At 42.0% G+C, this 27,736-nt stretch overlaps 1 protein-coding gene and 1 non-coding gene across 3 annotated transcripts in view; both read right to left on the bottom strand.

The window, feature by feature from the left end:
• RNF214 (ring finger protein 214) overlaps positions 1-27,736 on the bottom strand; it is a 62,500-nt gene that overhangs the window by 10,125 nt on the left and 24,639 nt on the right. For both annotated transcript variants that reach the window (XM_004052193.4, XM_055355004.2), the window contains exons 7-14: positions 3,347-3,443; positions 3,092-3,180; positions 1,955-2,045; positions 1,663-1,761; positions 1,097-1,473; positions 830-962; positions 517-621; positions 157-252 (exon numbers count right to left, since the gene is read on the bottom strand). In XM_004052193.4, the coding sequence (XP_004052241.1) occupies positions 157-252; positions 517-621; positions 830-962; positions 1,097-1,473; positions 1,663-1,761; positions 1,955-2,045; positions 3,092-3,180; positions 3,347-3,443 (1,087 nt within the window). The remainder of the gene's footprint in view (positions 1-156; positions 253-516; positions 622-829; positions 963-1,096; positions 1,474-1,662; positions 1,762-1,954; positions 2,046-3,091; positions 3,181-3,346; positions 3,444-27,736) is intronic.
• LOC115936387 (small Cajal body-specific RNA 11) lies at positions 19,453-19,606 on the bottom strand. Its single transcript, XR_004071879.1, has one exon.

The raw sequence follows: 27,736 nt of genomic DNA, 5'->3' as shown, positions 1-27,736 counted from the left end.
ACAAACAAAAAAAGATATTAATGATGAGCACCAACACAGTAAAAGAAAAGTTATTTTAGCTGTCAGGGAAAAAAAAGAGTAGAAAATGAGAAAGAAAAATTATTTTAGCTGTCAGAAGAAAAAGTGTAGAAAATGAGGAAGGTCTGTAACACCTACCTCCTTGTGCAATACATGGGTACACGCCATTGGATGCAGCTCACTGGGCTGGACGAGTTTCTGGCACATTAAACATAGCTTACAGGTGGCTGGAGCCTGTAGAACAGAGGCGGCATGGTCAAAAGGTAAGGAACCTCTGGGTCTCCTTGCCTTTTACGCCCATAATTCCATGCAGCAAAAAGATTTATATCAAAAGAAATAAAAATCCAAATATAGATTCTTGCCTAAAATATTTGCATTTTCCCAGTAGGGCTGCAAATAACCCAACTGATGGTTTCTTCCTGCACTCCACCTGTAAACCCACTCCTTCCTCACCTCCAGCTTCTCCATATCACAGTGTTCAAAGAAAAAGAGTCTTACATGTGAAGACCTTCCAGGATATGAAACTTGGGCAGAAGGCAAGAACATTGGGGTACTGATTTGGGCCAGTGGAGCAGGGAACAAGGCCCGGATGCGACCAAGTGGCTGTAGGTAGAAACATTGTCAGAGTAAGGGAAGAGAGTCTGAGTAACAGAGCATATCACAAAAATCACTTATTTCCCAGTCCAGCAAAGGAAAAAAGCAGACTAGCTACCTCTGACTGGAATGCTTCTTCCCACCCACATTTTTCTGAAATCTACCTCTTCCCCAGCCCTCAACAGGCCTAAGTTCTCTCCCAAGTGGCTTTTCTCACCTGAGTACTTGCTGCCACCCGCTCATGTTCTGCCAGTCGTGCAGCAACCAACTGGATAAGTTCCTCCATGGTCAGGCCTGCCATGGTGGTACGTGCTGTCTTGATCTGCTGAAGAATGTTGGTCATCTGGGCCCTGAGAAAAAAAAATGTTGAGGGAGAGAAAGCCTATGCTATACCCATGGGGAACACCCATGTAACCTCCTCTATTTTAACCCATAAGCATTTCTCTGATAAAAGACATCTGAATCAGTCCTTGAAGGTACTTACTTATTGCACTGTGGGAACCGGGTCAGCAGCTTCTCCAGGATCTTCTCCAGTTTGTCTACTGGTTGGGGCCGGGGAGTTTCAGCAGAAGCCTTAACACCGCCCAAGCCTGGGGGAGGCGGGATGGAGGCGGCAGGGGGCATGTGTGGACCGTGGGGGCTGACAAGGGAACCCAAGCCAGGGCTATTTCTGCCATGGGAGCCAGGAAGGGGTGAGGAAGGCTGGCTGGGCTGGGAAAGGGCAGGGTTCAGGATTGGGAAAGACAAGGAGCGGGGATCTGCACTGGGCATAACCATGGGCATTGTGACCTGCCCAATGGAGAAGGGCATCCGAGGAGCCAGAGAGGGACTGGGTTGAAACACCTGAAGCATGAAGTCTGTCTGCAGAGGAGAAGTAGAGGACGAGAGAGAAAGGAAGAAAAAGAAAGTTTAGGAAACTGGAGAAGAAATCAATGAACAACTCTTGCACTGAATAGGGATGGTCCCAATATCTTCATAAAAAGAACACGCAGAAGACTCTGCTGCTACCAACACAGAAAGGTGAACTTCCCCCCAAAGCCACTCTCTTACCTCTGATGGGGGTGGAGGTAACGTGGGAGTAGGGATTTGAGGAAGGCTGCTCAGCTTGGCTCCGTTCCTCACTAACTGGATATGACTATTAAATTGGTCCTAAAAAAAAAGGGATTATTTTTACTGCTGAACGACTGAGGCTCTCTAGAAAGACAGCACCATCCATTATCAGGAAAACAAAAGGAATAGTAGGATAGGCCCCAGATGGCAATGCAAAAGGCTACCTCCCAATTGCTGGAAGTGTTAAGCACAGACTAACACTGACTGAATGATGACTCATAGATACACTTACACGAACATTCTTTTTCATTATCCGAACTCCATTCAGTCTCGTCTCCCACTCCTGTTTGGAACGAACTGTCTCCAGTGTTGGGGGAGTAGACCTTTCAAGAAACCAACAGGAATTTACAGATTTAAAGAAAGCCCTGCTAGGCACAGTGACTCACGCCTGTAATCCCAGCACAAAAGAGGCCAAGGCGGGCAGATCACTTGAGCTCAGGAGTTCTAGACCAGCCTGGGCAATGTGGCTAAACCCTGTCTCTTAAAAAAATGCAAAATTAGCCAGGTGTGGTGGCTCGCGCCTATAGTCCCAGCTACTTGGCAGGCTGAGGTAGGAGGATGGCTTGTGCTCAGGAGACGGAGGTTGCAGTGAGCCAAGATGGCACCACTGCACAACAGAGGGAGACCCTGTCATTAAAAAAAAAAAAGCCCTATTCCTAATTCTCTGAGATAGCAAAAGCAAAATAGTAGCTGGCTAATTGCCATTGAGAAGAGGTGGGAGCAGGTGCAGGAGAAGCCCAAGATTCGAATTCCTTTGCCTCACTTTAACTCCAGTATCTTTTAAGTAATTGAGAAAGAGAACCAACAACAGAGAGAGGGTTCTTGTCTGCCTGAAAATGCCACAGGGGTCCTCCAAGTTCCATGGCAGAAAGAAAATAAATGACTACATAGGAAATGAATCTCCAAAGATCATTGTTATGCTTTATAGGTTAACAGATGCTGGTTATTTTTTATTTTTTAGAGACAGGGTCTCACTGTCACCTAGGCTGGAGTGCAGTGATGCAATCAAAGCTCACTGCAGCCTCGGCCTCCTGGGCACAAGTGATCCTCCTGCCTCGACCTCCCAAAGGGCTGGGATTACAGGAGCATGCTATTACGTCTGGCTTTAACAGATAGTGTTTATCCAAATGGAAACAAAACATTAAAAAATGCAAAACTATAAAACTGTAGCAGGGAAGAGTTACAGTACAGAACTTTAGAATGTGAGAGGAAAAATCACTGAGCAATTGCTACTGCAGACAGAGATAGCCTTACAATTCCTGTGAGATAGAATAAGTGCCAGACTAGCTGGCCTAGGAATGAAAAAACCTAAACAAACAAACAAACAAACTGCAAAACAATTAAAGCTCTAGAACAGAAAGGTACTTACTTGAGGTAAGTAAGGTGCAATTCTGCCTCTTTTTCTGCTTCTTCTAGTTTCAGTACCAGTAACTCTTTTCGGCTCTCTAGTGATAAGATCTAAGGAAGCCACACACATATAAATACTTTATTAATTTTACATACACAAAGGTACCTCTAGGTAGTGAAAACAAATGCTTACTGGCTCTCCTATTACTATGCCAAAAGTAGATACCATCTGGAAGCCTGAAACTAAGACTTTCAAGATATCAGCTCCTCTTCTCACCTCTGCCTTCCAGGCCCGTTCAGTCTCTTCCATAATGTTCCTATTTATTTCGCCATCCTGATTCTTCAGTCTATCCAGTTCCATTTCCCACACCTCTCTGTAAGATAAGAAACCAAGAACAAGACTAAGGAAGAAAGATAAGCTTGTTGAGAGATACCAGGGCAAAAGTACAACCCAAAATTGGTCAGCCAAGTATGTTACAGGAAGTCTTACTCTAAGTATTAACTATACTTATTTTTCTTTCTTCTTTCTTCTTTGCTAATCAAAAGAGAGCTGGAGTATAAGTATCAAATATAGATACAGACAAATAATGTCTACAGTGGTCTGCAGTTGCATAATTGCCCTATATTTGAAAGTAAAAATGTTGTGACCGGGCGTGGTGGCTGACACCTGTAATCCCAGCACTTTGGAAGTCCAAGATGGGCAGATCACTTGAAATCAGGAGTTTGAGACCAGTCTGGCCAGCATGGTGAAACCCCATCTCTACTAAAAATACAAAAATTAGCTGGGCGTGATGGCGCACGCCTGTAGTCCCAGCTACTCAGAAGGGTGAGGCAAGATAATTGCTTGAACCTGGGAGGCGCAGGTTGCAGTGAGCTGAGATCGCACCACCGCACTCCAGCCTAGGCTACAAAGCGAGACTCTGTCTCAAAAAAAAAAAAAAAAAAAAAAAGTTTGTATCTCCACTTGCTAAAATAAAGTTACCTACAGCAGGAAAAAGACTGCATCTTGGAACAAAAACCCTCCATTGAAGACAGAACGTTCTTTTACGTTCAAGAGGATTCAAAACCATTATGGCATTCTGCATTCTTATTTCCCAACATGTCTTTTAGTATGGGTCCTGAAGAATGAATGCAGGACCAAACACAGGGGTCCACTTTTTTGTTTGTTTGTTTTTTATAGACAGGGTCTTACTCTGTTGCCCAGACCAGAGTACAGTGCTATGACCTTGGTTCACTGCAGCCTCAGCCCCCTGGGCTCAAGCAATCTTCTTGCCTTAGCCTCCCAAGTTGCTGGGACTACAGACACAAGCCACCACGCCTCGCTGATGCTTACTTATTATTTTTTGTAGAGACAGGGGTCTCACTTTGTTCTACAGGCTGTTCTCAAACTCCTGGGATCAAGTGATCCTGCCACCTCGGCCTCCCACAGTGCTGGGATTACAGGCTACTGTGCCTGGCCAGAGGCCTACTTAATATTCATCCTTAATGCAGCAAATCACTAATTCGCTACTAAGCACAGTGATACAAGTTTATTAATTTTCAAGTTTTCCTAGCTATAGTAAATATGTTTCAAAAGGAAAAAAATGTTCTCTTCATACCTCAGGACTTCTCATTTTCTTTGGTTTCCTCCCTCCTTACATGCTTTCCCCCCACTCAGCATGACAGTGACCAACTGTCCTGGTTTGCCCAGTACTGAGGGATTTCCCAGGATGGATGACTTTCAGTGCTAAAACTGGGATGGGTGATCACCCTACTCAGAACTATAGAGGCCATTAAGCAACACAGCCGGCAAAGGAATTTCCTTATATTACATTTGATGGTGGTAAGTTTTATAGCTGGAAGCCTGGATTACCAAGATCAGTGGACAGAATAGGATGAAAATACTTAAATTATCTCCCTGACATTTTAGAAAAGTAAAAATAAAATAAGAAGAAAAGCTTGGGAAGAGTTACATGTTTTGTTTTTTTTTGAGACAGTCTCACTCTGTCGCCCAGGCTAGAGTGCAATGGCGTGATCTTGGCTCATGGCATCCTCCGCCTCCTGGGTTCAAGCGATTCTCCTGCCTCAGCCTCCCGAGTAGGTGGTACTACAGGCACGTGCCACCACACCCACCTAATTTTTTGTATTTTTAGTAGAGACAAGGTTTCACCATGTTAGCCAGGATGGTCTTGATCTCCTGACCTCGTGATCCACCCGCCTCGGCCTCCCAAAGTGCTGGGATTACAGGTGTGAGCCTCTGCGCCCGGCCAAGAGTTACATCTTAAGAGAAATGTTCCCACTTTTCTTTTCTTTTTTTTTTTTGAGAGGGAGTCTCTATCTGCTGCCCAGTCTGGAGTGCAGTGACATGATCTTGGCTCACTGCAGCCTCCACCTCTCAGGTTCAAATGAGTCTCCTGCCTCAGCCTCCCGAGTACCTGGATTACAGGCACCCACCACCATGCTCAGCTAATTTTTTTTTGTATTTTTAGTAGAGATGGGGTTTTGCCATGTTGGCCAGGCTGGTCTCAAACTCCTAACCTCAGGTGATCCACCCACCTCAGCCTCCCAAAGTGCTGGGATTATAGGCGTGAGCCACCACGCCTGGCCCCACTTTTCTTCAGTGAGAGAAACTTTTATTCCCCTTCTGTTTTTGTAGTAACCTTACATATACGAAAGAGAGCAATCTGCTTAACAGAAGTTTATGAGGCCCTTTCCTCTCACATATTCTTGCTTTTGACCCAATTCTCCACATATCCCTGGTTCTCTATTTCATGTATAGGTAGAGAGGGGGTGTGTCTGTGTGTGTGTGTTACACACTTATTCAATCTCTGACATTATCAGCCCTCTACTGACAAGGTATATTCATCTGTTAGAAATGAGAAGTAGGTGGGCATTTTCTGCCTTAATCGCCGGGTATTGCTTCCCCAAATTAACTTCCTAGCAGAAAACACATTATCTAACAATTTTTTTTTTTAAGACTGTCACCCAAGCTGGAGTACACCGGCGGGATCTCAGCTCACTGCAACCTCCACCTCCCAGGTTCAGGCAATTCTCCTGCCTTAGCCTCCCAAGTAGCTGGGACTACAGATGCATACCACCACATCTGGCTAATTTTTGTATTTTTAGTAGAAACAGGGTTTTGCCATGTTGGTCAGGGTGGTCTTGAACTCCTAACCTCAGGTGATCCACCAGCCTCAGCCTCCCAAAGTGCTAGAATTACAAGTGTGAGCCACTATACCCAGCCTAATAATTCTTTAGACAAAGATTTTATAGGCAGCTGTGTTTCCTTGCTCCAACACATATGCCCTCAGTTCCAAAATATATGAAGAGTCAGAATGCTCTTACCATAAAAATATGTGAAATACATTACAGAGTCAATCCATCTAGCCTATTATTCACTCTGACAATCGGATAATTGTAGGAAAACATGACAGTTGCCTTCTGTGACTGATGTTATCCTTGAAGATTATAGATGCTCACTGAACATCTCTAACTTTCATTAAACACATTGTCAACTACAAATATAAACTTATATTAGAAAAATCCTCTTATGTCAATGGAAACATTCCACATATTCACAAACAAAAAATCTTTTCCTTTGGGTTTTTTGCCACATTCACCTCACTGGGATCTAACAAAAGGAACTATGTGCAACAATAGCAAAAACGGTTAAGAAATTATTTTCTTATTTTCTTTTTTTTAGAGAGAGGGTTTCACTGTATTGCCCAGGCTGGAGTACACTGGCATGATCATAACTCACTGTAACCTTGAACTCCTGAACTCCCACCTCAAATTCCTGAGTAACTGGGACTATAAGCATGTATCATCATGCCCAGCAAATTTTTTAATTTTTTGAGAGAAAGAGTCCCACTATATTGCCCAAGCTGGTCTGGAACTCCTGGACTCAAGTGATCTTCCTGAACTGGCCTCCCAAAGCTCTGGGATTACAAGCATGAGCCATTGTGCCTGGCCTTGTTCCAGTTCTGAGGGGGAATGCTTTCAGCTTTTCTCTCTTCAGTATGATGGTGGCTGTGAGTTTGTCATATATGGCTTTTATTATTTTGAGGTATGTTCCTTCTGTGCCTAATTTGTTGAGGGTTTTTTACCACAAAGGGATACAGGATTTTATCAAATGCTTTTTCTACATCTATTGAAATGATCATATGGTTTTCAATTCGGTTTACGTGGTGAATCACATTTATTGATTTGTGTATGCTGAGCCATCCCTGCCTCACTGGGATGAAGCCCACTTGATTGTGCTGAATTATCTTTTTGATATGCTGTTCAATTTGGTTTTGCTAGTACTTTGTTGAGGACTTTTGCATCTATGTTCATGAGGGATACTGGTCTGCAGTTTTCTTTTTTTGTTGTGTCCTTTCCTGGCTTTGGTATCAGGGTGAGACTGGCTTTGTAGAATGAGTTAGAGAGGATTCCCTCCTTCTTGATCTTTTGGAATAGTTCCAGTAGTATTGGTATCAGTTCTTTGAATGTCTGGTACAATTTGGCTGTGAGTCCATCTGGACCTGGGATGTCTTGGTTGGGAGATTTTTTAAATTACTGATTCAATCAAACTACTTGCTATTGGTCTGTTCAAGATTTCTATTTCTTCCTGATTCAAGCTTGGGGGGCTGTGTGTTTCCAGGAATTTATCCAGTTCATCTAGGTTTTCTGGTTTGTATACATAAATGTGTTCACAGTAGTCTCAGATGATCTTTTCTATTTCCGTGGTATCAGTTACGGTATCCCCATTTTCATTTTTGACTAAGTTTATTTGAATCCTCTCACAGCTAATCTACCTAATGGTCTATTATTCTTGTTTATCGTTTCAAAGAAACAACTTTTAATTTTATTGATCCTTTGTATTTTTTGGTTTCAATTTTGTTTAGTTCTGTTCTTTGTTATTTCTTTTCTTCTGCTAGCTTTGGGTTTGGTTTCTTCCTGTTTTTTTAGTTCCTTGAGGTGTGATATTATTAGACTGTCAATTTGTGATCTGTCTTTTTGATGAAGGCATTTGGCACTATAAACTTCCCTCTTAGTATTGCTTTTGCTGTATCTGAGATTTTGATAACTTCTGTCACCGTTATCAATCATTTTTTAAAAATTTTAATTTCTATCTTGATTTCCTTGTTAACTCAAAGATCATTCAGGACAGGTTGTTTAACTTCTAATTTCTATAGGTTTGAGAGTTCCTCTTCAAATTGATTTCTAGTTTTATACTGCTAGGGTCTGAGAAAACATTTAATATTATTTCTATTTTAAAAAATATTAAGACTTGTTTTGTAGCCTATCATATGGCCTATCTTGAAAAATGTGCCACTAGGCCAGGTGCAGTGGCTCACACCTGTAATCTCAGTTGTTTCTGGAGGCTGAGGTGGGTGGATCACTTGAGGTCAGGAGTTCAAGACCAGCCTGGCCAACATGGCAAAACCCCGTCTCTAGAAAAAAAAAATATGTACAAAAATTAGCCAGACATCATGGCGCCCATCTGTGTTCTACTTGGGAGGCTAAGGCAGAAGAACTGCTTGAACCCGGGAAGCGGAGGTTGCAGTGAGCTGAGATTGTCCCATTGCACTCTGGCCTGGGCAACAAGAGTAAAACTCTGTCTCAAAAAAAAAAAAAAAAAAAAAAAAAAGAGTCATGGCTGGGCACAGTCGCTCACGCCTGTAATCCCAGAACTTTGGGAGGCCAAGGTGGGCAGATAACCTAAGGTCAGGAGTTCGAGACTAGCCAGGCCCAACAGGGTGAAACCTCGTCTCTACTAAAAATACAAAAAAAAAAAATTAGCCGAGTGTGGTAGTGGGCACCTGTAATCCCAGCTACTCAGGAAGCTGAGGCAGGAGAACTTCTTGAACCCAGGAGGCGGAGGTTACAGTGAGCCAAGATTGTGCCATTGCACTCCAGCCTGGGCAACAAGAGCAAGTCTCCATCTCAAAAAAAAAAAAAAAAAAAAAAAAGAAGTCATTTGTTTTCCCAGTACTAGGGGCTTTCTCCTCTCTCCCCTTCATCTAGTAAGATAGTATATTGGCCCCAAATTCTAACTAACTACTCCTTTGAGTTACCCACCACTGAGTTCTTCCATGTGTATGCACATTGCACATATGTAAATAAACTGTTTTTCCCTCCTGTTAATCTGTTATTTTGAAACTGTCCCTATAAACTGTATGAAATTCATCAGGGAAGAAGAGGGGGGAGAAACGAAAATAAACGAGGCTTGCAGCACATGCAGTGTTTATCATGAGGTCAGCTTGCTCTCTGACTAGCTACTTCACCAGTGTTTTGTGCCTGCTCCCTCAGAATCACATAGACCCTGCTACGAGATTAAGGTTCCCCTTAAGTGTTCTATAGACAACATGAACATTATAAAACATTAAGTTTTCCCTTTAAGATATTCTTTCAGATCCTGCATAGCAGTGAAATTATTGACATCAGCCTGTCTGAAGGACCCCACTGACGCCAGTTGGTCTGAAGGATCCCAGAGGAGCTGACTCACCAAAGAATGCAGTTTCCACATCTTGATGATTTCATCCCCCGTATCCCAACCAATCAACGACCTCAATTTTCCAGCCCCTTACCTTCCACAATCCCCTTAAAACTTAAAATACCAGCCCATAACTCCTCAGGGGAAATGGATTTGAGGGTCTCCTCCCATGTCCTCACTCAATGCTCTGCAATCATTAAACTCTTTCTCTGCTGCAAACCCTGCTGTTTCAATGTAACTGATCTACTACTGCACAGTGGTCATATAAACTTGTTGGTTGTATAACATTTTGTCAGTTTAATTTTCAGGCCCTAATCTCTGAACATAAGAAGGTAGAGAAAAGGTTTCTCTTCCCCTATACAACATAGGTAAAATATCCATTCAAAATTCAAGGTAAACAAATAGATTTTAATGTACTATATAAAAAACTTCACAGCTTGCCAGGAATAAAACTAAAAAAATAATAATAATAAAACAAATTTGAAAATAAAAGCAAAATGTTTATTGATGTGGTTTCAGATCCCACAATGCAACTTAACTTTAAGACACCAACACATCAAGTTTTGGCATAGTATCAAAGATGAATATCCACAATTATCTTTAAAAGCTATTAAAATACTCTTTGCTTTTCAACTACTTATCTGCATATCATCAGATTTTCTTTATATATTTCAACCAAAACAATATATTGCAATCAATTAAATATAGCAGATAAGTAAGCTTCTTCCATGAAAGAGATTTACAAAATGTAAACAATATTATTATTCTAACTAAACTGATCTTTATCTGAAAAATATTTTTCATAGAAAATATGCTATTTATGTTAACACATAGGTTTATTATTTTAAAATAAATTAATGCATAAATATTAAATTTTTTCTCAGTTTTAATTTCTGGTTCAGTATATACTGATAGATAAAATCCATATAAACAAAACCTCTTTGGGGTCCTTGTTAATTATTAAGAGTTTAAGGGGGTCCTTAGACTAAAATGTTTCAGCACCTCTAATCTACTATACTCCCATCTCATCTCTACCCACATGGATAATTTTTAGCATCTAGTCATATTCCTTATTTTCTACCCTTTACAACAACCTTTGTGAACTCAATATCCATATTCATGATCCATTTGAGACTAAGACCTTGGAGTTCTTCCTCCTCCTAAACTTCATTCCTTGACAATTGCCTACCAGGAAAGCCATTTCTTTCTTTTTTTAAAAAAAAAAATTTTTTTAACTTTACTTTAAGTTCCGGAATACTAGTGCAGAATATGTAGGTTTGTTACATAGGTATACATGTGCCATGGTGGTTTGCTCCACCTATCAACCCGTCATCTAGGTTTTAAGCCCCACATACATTAGCTATTTGTCCTAATGCTCTCCCTCCTCTTCCTCCCTACCCCCCCCAACTGACCCTGGTGTGTGTTGTTCCCCTCTCTGTGGCCATGTGTTCTCACTGTTCAACTCCCACTTATGAGTAAGAACATGCGGTGTTTGGTTTTCTGGCAGCAAAGCCACCCCTTAAACCATATTAACACACGGATAGTCTACACTGAAAACCTCAAACTTTGGTCCAGGCAAGGTGGCTCAAGGTGGTGGTTGGTGGTTGTTTTTAGAGACAGGGTTTCACTGTGTTACCCAGGCTGGAGTACAGTGGCACATTCGTAAGCTCACTGGAGCCTCGAACTCATGGGCTCTAGTGATCCTCCTGCCTCAGCCTCCCAAGTAGCTACAGGCATATACCACCATGCCTGGCTACCAGCACTTTGGAAGGCCAAGGTAGGAGGATCACTTGAGCCCAGGAGTTCAAGACTAGCCTGGGCAACATGGCAAGACCCTCGCCTCTACAGAAAAATAAAAAGATTAACTGGGCACGGTGGTGTGCTCCTGCAGTCCTAGCTACTTGGGAGGCTGAGGTGGGAGGACTGCTTAAGCCCAGGAGGTAGAGGCTACAGTGAGCTATCATCACACTACAGCCTGTATGATGCAGCGAGACCCTGTCTCAAAACAAAATACAACAACAACAAAAAAACACCTCAAACTTTGTTCTGTCATTTTGTGACCACGACCTCCTTTCTAATCACCATTCCAACCCTTCACAAGGAATTAATGAGAACTGATCAACTCCTAGTACACTATCCAGGCCATTAGCTTCATTACTAGCTCCTTTTCCGCTAATGTTTACTACACATACTAGCATGGATATCCTGCAAATACTTCAAATTTAACCTGTCCAGAAGATAATTTAGGACTCTGCTTCTGCCTGAAATGGAGTACCAGGGACAGATTTATCCTGTGGCCCTAAAGAACCAAACAACTGGACAAAACATATGAAACAATGTTTTCAAACACTGGACAATAGGCAGCACAGGACTATGATCATTAAGAAAGGAATACACATGAAAGCAGCCCTACAATTGCTGCCTGGAGGCAGTTTCCAGTCTGCAGCACAGGGACAGCAAATGCAAACAGAGCTGGCATTGTTGCTAAATTAGAGACAAAAACGGGTTCACAGAGGCCAAGGTGGCTAGAATTTTGAGGGCATAATACAAAGAGTAGGAGCTGTCTTCTTGGCCTTGTTAGGGTACAGAAAACGATACCCCAAAATACGATGCTTTGGTATGCTTTGTGCTTTGAATTAAAGAAAACTGGCTGGGCGAAGTGACTCACACCTGTAATCCCAGCACTTTGGGAGGCTGAGGCAGGCGGATCACTTGAACACAGGAGTTTGAGACCAGCCTGGGCAACATGGCAAAAACCTGTCTCTACTAAAAATACAAAAATTAGCCAAGCGTGGTGGCACATACCTGTAATCCCATCTACTTGGGTGGCTGAGACAGGAGAATCACTTGAGCCCAAAAGGCAGGGGCTGCTACAGTGAGCCAAGATCACGCCACTGCACTCTAGCCTGGGGGACAGAGCCACATTCTGTCTCAAAAAAAAGAAAAAAGAAAACTGAGGCAAGATATGGTGGCTCACACCTGTAATCCCAACACTTTGTGAGGCACAGGCAGGAGGACTGCTTGAGTCCAGGCATTTGAGTTGAGACCAGCCTGCGCAACACAGTGAGACCCTGTCTCTACAAAAAATAAAAATAAATTAGGCTGGGTGAGGTGGCTCATGCCTGTAATCCCAGCACTTTGGGAGGCCAAGGCGGGTGGATCACCTGAGGTCAGGAGTTCAAGACCAGCCTGACCAACATGGCAAAACCCTGTCTGTACTAAAAATACAAAAATTAGCCGGGTGTGGTAGTAGGCACCTGTAGTCCCAGCTACCGGGGGTGTGGGGGGGTGGAGGGCTAAGGCAGACAGAACTGCTTGAACCCGGGAGGTGGAGGTTGCAGTGAGCCCACATCGTGCCACTGCATTCCAGCCTGGGCGACAGACAGAGACTCCATCTCAAAAAAATTAAAATAAGTAAATAAATTAGAGTGGTGTGGTGGCACATGCTTCTAGGCCCAGCTACTTGGGAGGCAAAGGTGGAAGGATCATCGCAGCCCAGGTGGTCAAGGCTGCAGTCAGGCGTGATCGTGCTACTATACTACAGCCTGGACAACAGAGCAACTGAGTAAGACCCTGACTCAAAAAAAAAAAAAAAGAAAAGAAAAGAAAATTGAAAAGCCTCAGAAATAAGCCTCAGAACCAAAGTCTGTCTCCAACCTTCCCCCAAGCCCATCTCTCTGGTCCTCTTTCCAGAAGCACCAAGAGGGATTATCTTTGGAATTTCCTTATCTAAGAAAATTCTTATCTCTGCAAAAGAAATGCAACTGTCTTAAGATCCCCCACCTAGGAATCTCACCAAACAACAATGAAAGATTCACTACCAGAGAAGAGAAGAGACTGGAAGTCATCAACATGTCCAGGTAAGACTTTTCATTTATAGATGGTCCCTGACTCATGATGAGGTTACATCTGAATAAACCCATTGTAAATTGATTGGGTAAGTTGATTTTTGACTCATGATAGTTCCAACTTATGATGACATTTTCTGGACATAGCCCCATAGTAAGTCAAGGAGTACACAAAATGTGTATTGTTTTCCTAGTATCATAAAGTGGAAAAATCGTAAGTCAAACCATTGTAAGTTAGGGACATCTGTATGCTTCTGAGGACAGTTCAGACTGATTACCTGGGAGACAACAGGCATAAGACAACCTTTGTTAGCCCGAGCACAGTGGCTCCAGTGGCTCACGCCTGTAATCCCAATACTTTGGGAGGCCGAGACGGGTGGATTGCTTGAGCTCAGGTGTTCAAGACCAGCCCGGGCAACATGGCAAAATCCCATCTCTACCCAAAACACAAAAATTAGCAGGGTGTGGTGGCACACACCTATTGTCCCAGCTACTCAGGAAGCTAAGGTGGGAGGATCACCTGAGCCTGGGGAGGTCGAGGCTGTGGTGAGCCATGATCATGCCACTGCACTCCAGGCTGGGTGACAGAGTGAGACCTTGTCTCAAAAAAAAGAAAGACAACTTTTGTTCACAGTGAAGTTCTGCCCCTCATCTTCCTGCCACCTCCCCCAAAGTTCAAAAGAACCTTGTCCCAGGCCATTGTTGTTTAGGTTCATTCTTTTTTTTCTTTTTCATTTTTTATTTTTAGAGATGAATTCTAGCTACATTGCCTAGGCTGGTCTCAAACTCCTGGCCTCAAGCAATCCTCCTCCCTCAGACTCCCAGCTGCTAGGATTACAGGCATGAGCAACTGCACCCAGCATTTGGGCTCATTCTTTTCCCCTGAAAATAATTTACTCTTATAACCTTCATCTCCTCTTCCCTGTTAAAGAAGGGTAGGTATATAAGCATCTGGACTTTATTGGGTTATCATTCTCCGGCAATTCCTCTGTGCTTACTATGCACATGAAATAAATTTTATATGCTTTTTTATCCTATTAATCTACCTTTTGTCAGTTAACTTTTAGTGAACTTTTAGAGGGCAAAGAGAACGCTTTCCCTCTTTAACCCTATAGCCTCTCAAACTTATGAATCATTGCCAAGAAGAAAAAGAGCGCTCTTCCATGTTCACGAATCAGAAGACTCAATATTGTTAAGATGTCAATTGTTCCCAAATTGATCTACAGATTCTATACAAACCTAATCAAATTCCAAGCAAGCTGTTTGTAAAAGCTGATAATTTGATTTCAAAATGTATATGAAAATAAAAAGTCTCTAGAATATTCAAAACAATTTTGGAAAAAACACCAAAGCTGGAAGATGCACTGATTTCAACATTTACTACACAGTTACAAGGAAAGACAAACAGATCGATGTAATGGAATAGACAGTAAAGAAACAGAGCCACACTTATGTGGTATAAGGGAAAATACAATTAAAAATAAGAGATTTAATTCTCCCTGTTGAAAATAATAAAAAAGACTCTCCCCGACCCCAATCTTGTCTTTCAAATTTTCTTTCACTCTCCTTTTCAAATATATGTAAATCTTTCTAAAGGCTAAAAATAGTCACACAAATCAGGAATGTTTCAAGGACCTGGGAGCCATCTTTTTGAAATGCAAACATCAAAGGAGACAGCTTCCCTATCTCCCAGTTCCCAGTAGGAAGGTAAGAGCCTAACTCTGAAGAGCACCTTGCTCCAATTTACGGAACCACCTCCTGTCAGAACAATATGACTAAGAACAGTTTGTTTCTCCTCCAGATAAAGCCAATACAGGTGGTCTCCCCAATTACCATAATAAAGTTAGGACAAACTATGTGTGACAAATGGTGCTGTCAAGTCCTCTTACTTGAGGACTAACAATTGTTTATCTTAAAAGTGTGTATTGTAAAGGGTTACCTTGGCTTGGCTACCTACATAAGGGAGTAAGATTCTATCAGTCTTTGCAATATCTCAGTGGATTTGTGATGTGCATCACATCTGATTTAATGTTTATTCAATAATAAAACTGTTGTCTTTCTCTACCGCCTTAGTGAGAGGTTTTCTGGGATGCAAGAAGATTTTCATTTTTTAAATTGTATTTCCCCAACAGTGGTCATTTTATGTTCTACAGAAGTGCCAAGGTACCTCAATGGGGAAAGGATAATCTTTTCAACAAATGGTGCTGGAACATGTATGTATATTTATAACCAAAAAAATAAGCCTTTTTTTTTTTTTCAGACATGATCTTGCTCTGTCGCCCAGGCTGGAATGCAGTGGTGCAATTTCAGCTCACTGCAACCTCCACCTCCTGGGCACAAGCAATCCTCCCACCTCAGCCTCCCAAGTAGCAGGGACCACAGGCATGCACTACCACTCTCGGCTAATTTTCTTTTTTTTGTATTTTTTATGGAGACGGGGGTTTCATTATGTTGCCCAAACTGGTCTCAAACTCCTCAGCTCAAGCAATCCACCCACCTCGGCCTCCCAAACTGCTGAAATTAGAGGTGTGAGCCATTGCACCTGACCAAGAAAATGAACCCTGACCCTTACTTCATACCAGATTGAAAAATTAACTCAAAATAGATCATAGGTCTAAATGTGAAAGTTAAAACTATTAACCTCCAAGAAGAAGGTGATCTTGGGTTGGGCAAAGATTTCTTGGGCCACAAAATACATGAACCACAACAAAAACTGGCAAGCGAGACTTCATCAAAATTTTGCCTTTTGTGCTTCAAAAGACACTGTTACAAAAATGCAAGGGCAAGCCACAAACCAGAAAAAAATACTGGTGAAATACATATCTGATAAAATCACTTACAGAGAGCATATAAAGAATGCCTATAATTCAATACCCTGGAGGCTGATATGAGAGGACTGTCTGAGCCCAAGAGTTTGAGATCAGCCTGGGCACCACAGCGAGTGCTGGGTTTACACGCATGAGCCACCATGTCTGGCCCTCGACCTTTTTTTTTTTTTTTTTTTGTGAGGCAGGAGAATTGCTTGAACCCAGGAGGCAGAGATTGCCGTGAGCCGAGATCGTGCCATTGCACTCCAGCCTGGGTGAAGAAGTGAGACTCTGTCTCAAAAAAAAAAAAAAAAAAGAAAGAAAAAGAAAAAAGAAAATAAATAAATTATCCAATATGAGAAATAGAACAAAAAAATTGCAAAGAAATGAAGAGAGCCTCAGTGAGCTGTCGGACAATATCAAAAGGTCTAACTCATGTGACAGTGGAGTCCCAGGAGGAAAAAGGGGAATAGGGCAGAAAAAATATTTGAAAATTATGTCAGAAAATTTCATAAATTTGGCCAGGTGTGGTGACTCACACCTGTAATCCCAGTACTTTGGGAGGCCAACAAAGGCAAATCACTTGAGCCCAGGAATTCGAGACCAGCCTGGGCGACATGGCAAACCCCTGTCTCTGAAAAAAATACAAAAATTAGCCAGACATGGTGGTGCATGCCTGTGGTCCTAGCTACTTGGGAGGCTGAGGCGGGAAGATCGCTTAAGCCTGGAAGGCAGAGGTTGCAGTGAGCCAAGATTGCACCACTGCGCTCCAGCCTGGGTGACAGAATGAGACCCTGTCTCAAATTTAAAAAAAAAAAAAAAGAAAGAAAGAAAGAAAGAAAGAAAGAAAGAAAGAAAGAAAGAAAGAAAGAAAATTTCATAAGTTTGGTGAAGGACGTAACTTTACAGATCAAGAAACTCAGAAAACTCCCAACAGGAAAAGTACAAAGAACACAGCATGTGGGCAAATCAAAGTCAAACTGCTGAAAACTAAAGATAAGTGGAAAATCCTGAAATAAACTACAGAAAAAAAATGACACAATACACAGAGGGAAAGAGAATGTGAATTGTCCCTGACTTCTCATTACAAACAGGAGCCATAATTATAATACCTTTAACTGGGTAAATGAATTGTGAAATATTCATACAATAGACTACTGCTCAGCATTAAAAAGGAATAAACTATTGATATCTACCACCTCATGGATGAATCTCAAAGATATACTGAGTAAAAGAAGCCAGATATGAATCTTTAGAAAAGATAAGTGTAATCTATAGTGGCAGACACAGCTCAGCGTTTACTTAGGAATGGCAGAATGAGAGAGCAGTGACTGAAAATGAATACAGGGAGCACTGTACAGCAATAGGTATGTGCTATACCTTGATTGTGTTAATGTTTACATGCATAATTAATATGTCAAAACTCATCAAAATGTACACTTAAAATAAGTATGTTTTTGTATACAAATTACATCTCAAAGAAGTTGATTTTTTTAAAAAACTAAGAGATGGCCAGGCGCGGTGGCTCACGCCTGTAATCCCAACACTTTGGGAGGCCAAGGCGAGCGGATCACCTGAGGTCAGGAGTTTGAGACCAGCCTGGCCAACATGGTGAAACCCTATTTCTACTAAAAATACCAAAAATCAGCTGGGCATAGTAGTGGGGGCCTGTAATCCCAGCTACTCAGGAGACTGAGACAGGAGAATTGCTGGAACCCTGGAGGTGGAGGTCGCAGTGAGCCGAGATCACGCCATTGCACTCCAGCCTGGGCAACAAGAATGAAACTCTGTCTCAAAAAAAGAAAAAAAAAAAAAAAAAACTAAGAGATAATTCTAAGTTTCTACAATTATGACTCTAAAAAATTTCCAGGTACTTTATCCAAGAAAATTATAAATCTTTCTGAATCCACTGGCACGTAGTCTTTTTTTATGATGTCCATTGCCAGTGAATTAGAGAAGCAGATGGGGAAGGAAGAAGACGACCAAATTAAAATGGAATTCTAAAGAACATCCAATTAATTTTCAATTTACATAGTAAAAGTATAGACTTAATCCAATCAAATCAATAATTACATTAAATATAAATGAACTAAAGGCTCTAATTAAAAGGCAGCTTATCAGACTAGATTAAGAGGACCAATTTTTTTTTTTTTTTTTGAGATAGAGTCTCACTCTGTTGCCCAAGCTGGAGTGCAGTGGCGTGATCTAGGCTCACTGCAACCTCCGCCTCCTGGGTTTAAGCAATTCTCCTGCCTCAGCCTCCCCAAGTAGCTGGGAGTACAGACACATGCCACCATGCCCAGCTAATTTTTTTTTATTTTTAGTAGAGACGAGGTTTCACCATGTTGGCCAGGCTGGTCTTGAACTCTTGACCTCAGGTGATCCGCCCACCTTGGCTTCCCAAAGTGCTGGGATTACAGTCATGAACCACCTAAGAGGACCCAATTATAGGCTGTCTACAAAGCATACAGAAACATAGATAGGCTGAAGGGGAAAGGATTGAAAAACATATACCATGTAAAAAGTAAGTATAAGACAAATGCAGTGTCTATAGCAATATCACATAAAGTAAACTGTAATATAAAGAGTATGACTAAGATAAAGAGGGACATTTCATAATGACAAAATAGCCAACTTATCAATGTTGGGGCTCAGGGCACTCCACCCCAAAATACAACTTAAAACAATTTTTTTAATTTTTAATTTTTGTGGGTACATAGTAGGTGTATCCAAAATACAACTTTAGGAGACCAGAATATGTCATTCCAAAATATACCCCTTTGACATACTAATTATTTCAAGATGAGTATTTTGAGAAACTGCAGATATAGGAATAGCTCTGAAAAATTTCCCTTCTGTAAAGAAAATCTGCCATCTCTAAAACAATTTTCTTTTTTTTTTGAGATGGAGTCTCGCTCTGTCACCCAGGCTGGAGTGCAGTGGTGCCATCTCGGCTCACTGCAAGCTCCGCCTCCCGGGTTCACGCCATTCTCCTGCCTCAGCCTCCCAAATAGCTGGGACCACAGGCGCCTGCCACCACGCCTGGCTAATTTTTTTGTATTTTTAGTAGAGACGGGGTTTCACCGTGTTAGCCAGGATGGTCTCGATCTCCTGACCGCGTGATCCGCCCGCCTCGGCCTCCCAAAGTGCTGGGATTACAGGCGTGAGCCACCGCGCCCGGCCCCAAAACAATTTTCATCAGTAAAAGTAAGTCTACCAAGAAGAGAGCTGCTCCAATACCACTTATCACCTGAAAAACATTTTTTTAAAAATTGTACTCTTGTGCCTTGAGACAGCTCTATTCTAAAGACAGTCCTCCTAAACTGAAGGAGACTGCTGTGTGTCCTGCCAGACTACCTTGTTAGAACTGAGCACAGGGGGACCAAAAAAGCAGAGGGGAGTAGAAAAAGCATAGGCCAGGACAATTACAGAGATTTCTACCTACATAACAAGGCAATTTGTATTCACCATATGTTTCTTCCCCTCGCTTGCCCATAATTTGTTTCTGCCACCCCCTAGAAGTCCCAAGCCTCTCTTCCTTTCTATAGCTCAAGCTGCTACATAAGCGTCAATCATCTGGCCCTTTAATCTGATATTTTTGTGGGACTCCTATGTATGCACGCATGCACACATAATTAAACATTTTTTTCTGCTGGGTCCAGTGGCTCACGCCTGTAATCCCAGCATTTTGGGAGGCCGAGGCGGGTGGATCATGAGGTCAGGAGTTCAAGACCAGCCTGGCCAACATGGTGAAACCCCATCTCTACTAAAAATACAAAAATTAGCCGGGCATGGTGGCGCGTGCCTGTAATCCCAGCCACTTGCGGAGCTGAGGCAGGAGAATCGCTTGCACCCAGTAGGCAGAGGTTGCAGTGAGCAGAGACTGCACCACTGCACTCCAGCCTGGAGACACAGCGAGACTCCATCTCAAAAAAAAAAAAAAAAAAATGTTTTTTTCTCCTGTTAATCTGTCTCATGTAAACTAAATTAATGACCCAGCTAAAGAACTTAGGGAAACCATTTTTCCCTCCCCTATAATAACAATCATAAATGTATGTGTATCTAACAATACAGTTTCAAAATATAAGAAACAAAAACTGACTGAATAAAAAGGAAAAAAAAAAGTGGCTGGACGTAGTGGCTCACGCCTGTAATCTCAACACTTTGGGAGGCTGAGGCAAGTGGAGTGCTTGAGCCCAGGAGTTCAAGACCAGCCTGGGCCACATGGTGAAACTCCGTCTCTATGAAAAATACAAAAATTAGCCAGGTGTGGTAGCGCACAGCTGTAGTCACAGCTTCTCACCAGGCTGAGGTGGGAGAATTGTATGAACCCGGGTTGAAGCTGCAGTGAGCCATGATTGTGCCACTGCACTTCAACCTGGGTGGCAGAGCAACACCCTGTCTCAAAAACAAAAAAGAAAAGAAAAGAGCTATAATCATAGAGATTTTAACATCCCTCTGGCCTAAGTAACTGATATAACTAAATTTTAAAAATTAAACACACACACACACACACAACGTTCCTCAATAAACACAGACAAAGGGCCAGGCATGGTAGCTCACGCTTGTAATCTCAGCACTTAGGGAGGCCAAGGCAGGAGGATCACTTGCGGCCAGGAGTTCAAGATCAACCTAGACAATATAGCGAGACCCTGTATCTACAAAAAATTTTTAAAAATTAGCCAGGTATGGTGGCACATGCCTGTAGTCCCAGTTACTTGGGAGGCTGAGGTGAGAGGATCACTTGAGCCCATGAGTTTGAGGCTCCAGTGAGCTATGACATATCACTGCATCCCAGCCTGGGCAACAGAGCAAGACCCCAACTCAAAAACCAAACAGGCCAGGTGCGGTGGCTCAAGCCTGTAATCCCAGCACTTCGGGAGGCCGAGGCGGGCGGATCACGAAGTCAGGAGTTCGAGACCATCCTGGCCAACATGGTGAAACCCTGTCACTACCAAAAATACAAAAAAATTAGCCGGGCGTGGTGGCGGGTGCCTGTAGTCCCAGCTACTCAGGAGGCTGAGGCAGGAGAATGGTGTGAACCCGGGAGGCGGAGCTTGCAGAGAGGTGGAGCTTGCAGTGAGCCGAGATTGCGCCACTGCACTCCAGCCTGGGGGACGGAGCCAGACTCCTATCTCAAAAAAAAAAAAAAAGAAAAACCAAACAAACTGAAAAAAAAAAACAGACACAAATTTGGCAACATATAAAAACAATGTCTTGTCCATGTAGGGTTTATCTCACAAATGGAAGGTTGGTTTAACATTTGAAAAAATAAATCAATGGGCCAGGTGCGGTGGCTCACACCTGTAATCCCAGCACTTTGGGAGGCTGAGCCAGGCAGACGGCTTGAGGTCAGGAAATCGAGACCAGCCTGGCCAACATGGCGAAACCTCGTCTCTACTAAAAATACAAAAATTAGCTGGGCATGGTGGCAGGCACCAGTAATCCCAGCTACCTGGGAGTCTGATGCAGGAAAATTGCTTGAACCCAGGAGGCGGAGGTTGCAGTGAGCCGAGACTATGCCACGGCACTCCATCCTGGGCGACAGAGGGAGACTCTGTCACACTCACACAAAAATTAATTAAATAAAATAAAGTAATACACTGTATTGACATAATAAAGGAAAAAATCATTTGATAATTTTTTTGAGATGGAGTCTTGCTCTGTTGCCCAAGCTGAAGTGCAGTGGCGTGATCTCAGCTCACTGCAACCTTCGCCTTCCAGGTTCAAGAGATTCTCCAGGCTCAGCCTCCTGAGTAGCTGGGTTTACAGGCGCCTGCCACCATGCCTGGCTAATTTTTTATATTTTTGGTAGAGATGGGATTTCACCATGTTGGCCAGGTTGGTCTCCAACTCCTGACCTCAGGTAATCCACCCGCCTCGGCCTCCCAAAGTGCTGGGATTACAGGCATGAGCCACTGAGCCCAGCCTATAATTTATAAATATGCAGAAAAAGCATTTGACAAAATGAAGTACCCATTCATTTTAATAAGTCTCAGATAATTAGAAATAGAATGTAACTTCTTCTATTTGACAAAAGGCATACACAAAAAACCTATAGTCAGCATCAAACTTAATGGTAAAATATTAAAGACTTATCTTCTAAGAGCAGGAACAAGGCAAAGATGTCCACTTTACCACTTCTATTCAATATTGTACTGGAGGTCCTAGCCAGTGCAATAATATTTATACGAAATAAAAGGTTTAAGCGTTTGAAAGGAAGATAAAACTGTGTGTACTCAGAGATACCATGACTGTTTAAGTAGAAAATCTTGGCTGGGCGAGGTGGCTCACACCTGTAATCCCAGCACTTTGGGACGCCAAGGCGGGCAGATCATCTGAGGTCGGGAGTTCGAGACCAGCCTGACCAACATGGAGAAACCCCGTCTCTACAAAAAATACAAAATTAGCCGAGCGTGGTGGCGCATGCCTGTAATCCCAGCTACTCGGAAGGCTGAGGCAGGAGAATTGCTTGAACCTGGGAGGCGGAGGTTGCAGTGAGCTGAGATCACGCCTTTGCAATGCAGCCTGGACAACAAGAGCGAAACTCCGTCTCAAAAAAAAAAAAAAGAAAAAGAAAATCTTGAGGAATATACAAAACAACTAATACACTGATACAGAAATTTAGCAAAATAGCAGGTACAAGGCCAAAAACAAAAATAAGTTGTACTTAACAGCAATTAAAAATTTTAAAAAATTCTTAATTTCATTTACAATAGCATCAAAGAACATAAAATATTTAGGAATAAGTTTAAAGAAAAATGTGCAAGATCTGTACACTGAAAACAATAAAATGTTGCTGAGATAAAGACCTAAATCAACAAAAAGATATTTCATATTTATGAATTAGAAGATTTAATATTGTTAAGATGTCAATTTTTCCCAAGTTGATATATTTTCCTACCAGTTTTATCTTTTTTTGTAGAAACTGGCAAACTGATTCTAAAATACATGAGGCCAGGAACGGTGGCTCACGCCTGTAATCCCAGCATTTCGGGAGGTTGAGGCGGGCCGACTGCTTGAGTCTAGGAGTTCAAGACCAGCCTGGACAACATGGCGAAACCTTGTCTCTACAAAAAAGACAAAAAATTAGCTAGGTGTGGTAATGAGCATCTGTAGTCCCAGCTACTGCGGAGGCTGAGATGAGAGGATTGCTTGAGCCCAGGAGGTCGAGGCCACAGTGAGCCGTGATCATGCCACTGCACTCCAGCTTTGAGACACTGTCTCAGAAAAATAAAAAATAAGTACATGAACATGCTGAGAACCTAGAATATGCAAAGGACCTAGAATGTCTTGAAAAAAAGTAGAAGACCTTGTATTATCTGATTTCATGACTTATGATAAAGATATAATAATTACAACAGTGTGAATTTTTCTTTTTTTTCGAGACAGAGTTTCACTCTGTCACCCAGGCTGGAGTGCAATGGCGCGATCTCGGCTCACTGCAACCTCCGCCTTCCAGGTTCAAGGGATTCTCCTGCCTCAGCCTCCCTAGTAGCTGGGATTACAGGCATGCGCCACCATGCCCGGCTAATTTTTTATTTTTAGTAGAGACGGAGTTTCTCCATGTTGGTCAGGCTGGTCTCGAACTCCTGACCTCAGGTGATCCACCTGCCTCGGCCTCCCAAAGTGCTGGGATTACAGGCATGAGCCACCGCGCCCGGCCTGAATTTTTTATTTATATAAATTATTTAGCAAAAAAAATTTAATAAAGAAATAGAGATCGGCTGGGCGCAGTGGCTCATGCCTGTAATCCCAGCACTTTGGGAGGCCGAGGCAGGTGGATCACCTGAGGTCGGGAGTTCGAGACCAGCCTGACCAACATGGAGAAACCCCGTCTCTACTAAAAATACAAAATTAGCCGGGCGTGGTGGCGCATGGCTGCAACCCCAGCTACTCTGGAGGCTAAGGAAGGAGAACCACTTGAACCTGGGAGGCGGAGGTTGCAGTGAGCCAAGATCGCGCCATTATTGCACTCCAGCCTGGGCAACAAGAGTGAAACTCCGTCTCAAATAAAAAAGGAAAAAGAAAAAAAAAAAGAAATAGAGACTAGGTCTCACTGTGTCGCCCAGGCTGGTCTCAAACTCTTGATTTCAAGTGATTTGACCTCCCAAAGTGCTGGGATTACAGGCATGAGCCACCATGCCCAGCAGACAGTGTAATGTAGTATATAGACAAATATATCAACACAATAGAATAGTATTCAGAATTACACCTACTATTCATACAAGTGACTCATACCGCCATTTGGTTTTTGGCAAAAGTGCCAAGCAATCAAATAGGGAAAGGAAAGTCTTTTCGATAAATGGTGCTGAACAACTGGATATCTACATGGAAAAAATGAACCTCAACCTTTACTTCTCACCATACACAAAAATTAATTTGAAGAGTGTGGTGATACATGGCTGTAGTCCCAGCTACTTGGGAGGCTGAGACAGAAGGATTGCTTGAGGCCAGGAGTTCAAGGCTACAGTGAGCTATGACTGCACCTGTGAATAGCCACTGCACTCCAACCTGGACATCATAGTGAGACCTCGTCTATAAAAAAACAAACATACATTCCAATGTTGTGTCTCCCAGGGGGAGAAAAAAAAAAAAATCAAAGATTTTGAGATGGATCAGAGACATGAATATAAAAGTTAAAATGATAAAGCGTCCATAACAAAATACAGGAGAACATCTTTGCTACTTCAGGGTGGGCAAAGCTAACTTAGAGGAGACAGAGAAAGCACTAACTATAAAAGAAAAGTTTTAATGAATTAGACATTATTTCATCAAAAATGCAATTAAGTAAACAGTCGTGTAAGAGGGCAGAAGAACATTTTTACACAACATATATCTGACAAAGGACTTATATTCAAAATACAAAAAGAACTTCTACTACACAACAATAAAAACTCAAAAACTCAACCCCCCCAAGAAAAGGGATAAAAAAGTTAGACACTTCCCAAAATAAAATATACAAACGGCCAATAAGCAAGTAGAAAAAGAGACACCATCATTAGTCATTAGGGATATTAAAACCACAATGATTCAAACCATCTGCAATCTCTAAAAAATAAAAAACACACACAATGAAATACCACTATGCGAGCCCTTGAATAGCAAAGATGTGAAGCAACCAGAACTCTCATATATGGTTGACAGAGTGTAAAATGGTATATGCAATTTGGAAGCATATCTGGCCATTTCTTATAAAACTGTTCATACATCTACCCTACAACCCAGCAGATTATGCTAGGAATCTACCTAAGAGAAATAAAAGAATATGTTTGAAGTCTTTATGACTTGCACTTGAGTGTTCATAGCAGCTTTATTCATTAACAGTCAAAATCTGGAAACTACTACATGATCATCAACAGCAGAATGAATAAACAAACTCCAATACATTAGTAAGAGGAATACTATTCAACAATAAAGCCGGGCACGGTAGCTCACGCCTATAATCCCAGCACTTTGGGAGGCCGAGGCAGGCAGCTCACTTGAGGTCAGGAGTTTGAGACCAGCCTGGGCAACATGGCAAAACCCTGTCTCTACTAAAAATACAAAAATTAGCTGGGCGTGATGGTGCACATCTGTAATCCCAGCTATTCGAAAGGCTGAGGTGGAAAAATTGCTCAAACCCGGCAGGCGGAGGTTGCAGTGAGCCAAGATCATGTCACTGCACTCCAGCTTGGACGACAGAGTGAAACTCATTCTCAAAAATAAATAAATAAAATAAACACAGTAAAAACGGACAACATGAATATTAAAAGCATTCTGCTGAAAGAAATAATTCTGATACAAAAGAGTACACAGTGTAAGATTGATTCCATTTATGTGAAGCTCTGGAACATGCAGAACTAAACTATGGTAAAAAACCACAACAATGGTTGGTTTGGGGAGAGTGGGGGCAGGGACTGACTGAGAAGGCACAAGAGTGAACTTTCAGGTTTAACAGTAATGTATTTTATATATCTTGATGGGGTCTGAATTACACAAGTGCATACATTTGTCAAAACTCACTGAATGGTTCCCTTAAGATTTATGTATTTTTCAACCAGTGGACTTGCTAAGTGAAAAAAGAAAAAAAAAAAAGATTTGTATATTTAACTGCATATACATTTTATTACCTAAAAATGCAAATAAATAATATTAAACTCTAATTAATTATGTACATGTATATATGTTCAGGGGCAAAGTTACTGATGACTGCAACTTATTCTGATATGCAATGAAAAAATAAGACTTCAGATAAAAAAAAAAGAAAAAATAAGACCTCGTGTGGGGTCTCCTCTGAACGAAAAAGAAAAGACGGGGCTGGGCGTGGTGGCTCACGCCTGTAAATCCCAGCACTTTGGGAGGCCGAGTGGGTGGATCACGACGTCAAGAGATTGAGACCATCCTGGCCAACATGGTGAAACCCCATCTCTACTAAAAATACAAAAATCAGCTGGGCGTGGTGGCATGCACCTGTAGTCCCTGCTACTAGGGAGGCTGAGGCAGGAGAATTGCTTGAACCTGGAAGGCAAAGGTTGCAGTGAGCACTCCAGCCTGGCGACAGAGCGAGACTCTATCTCAAAAAAAGAAAAAAAAAAGAAAAAGAAAAGACAGATTGATGAATAGATAGAGGCATGACAGATGGAAAGGCTGACAAAAACAACTGTAGTAGAATATTAATTGTTGAATCCAGGTGGTCAGTGTTAATGTACAATACTTTCAGCTTCTCTCAATGTTTGAAAATTTTCATAACAAAATATTAGGGGAGAAGTAAATCCAGTAATTTAATTCCTTTGCCTAAAAATCCCAGTTGATTACTGAATAGCATCACAACACTCAACAATTACCAATTAGTATTATTCAGACTTGGTTCTCATTTATTTCCCTGCAGATTCTAATACTATTAAGCATCCTCTTCCTTCGGAAAATGTATACTACTATTCTAAACTATTTCCGTTTCTTTCTCTCATTATTCTTTTTGTCTTTCCTACTTAGTTCTACTCCCAAACTGTAAGTATAACTCGGAGTGTAGTACTAAGCCCTTCTCTATTTTCCCACCAAAAATTCCCTTCCATTGTAACTATCGTCTCTATGTTGTCAACTCCCAATCAAGACAGAGCATCTCTTCTACATTCAAGTCTCTCATTTCCAGTGACCTACTGAGTACTTGAATGTCCCATATCATCAAATGTATGACTTCACCCTCAAAATTGAGAACAAGAATTCCAACAGTGATGTTATTTTTTACTTTTTCTGTTTTATTTCTCAAAATAATCAGACAATTCTTCCTGAATCCATTTCTTTTCCATTTCATTTCATTCCACCACTAGTCTGATAATGATTTTTTTTTTTTTTTGAGACAGGATCTCACTCTGTTGCCCAGGCTGGAGTGCAGTGGCACAGTCATGGCTCATTACAACCTTGACCTTCTGAGCTCAAGCAATCCTCCCACCTCTGCCTCCCAAGTAGTGGGACTACAGGCACACACCAACATGCCCAGCTAATTTCTGTATTTTTTGTAGAGATGGGATTTCGCCATGTTGCCCAGGCTGGTCTCGAACTCCTGGGCTCAAGTA

The sequence above is a fragment of the Gorilla gorilla genome, chromosome 9 (assembly GCF_029281585.2).
Source record: "Gorilla gorilla gorilla isolate KB3781 chromosome 9, NHGRI_mGorGor1-v2.1_pri, whole genome shotgun sequence".
Classification (NCBI taxonomy): Eukaryota; Metazoa; Chordata; class Mammalia; order Primates; family Hominidae; genus Gorilla; species Gorilla gorilla.
This window is presented reverse-complemented; position numbering and strand designations above follow the sequence as displayed.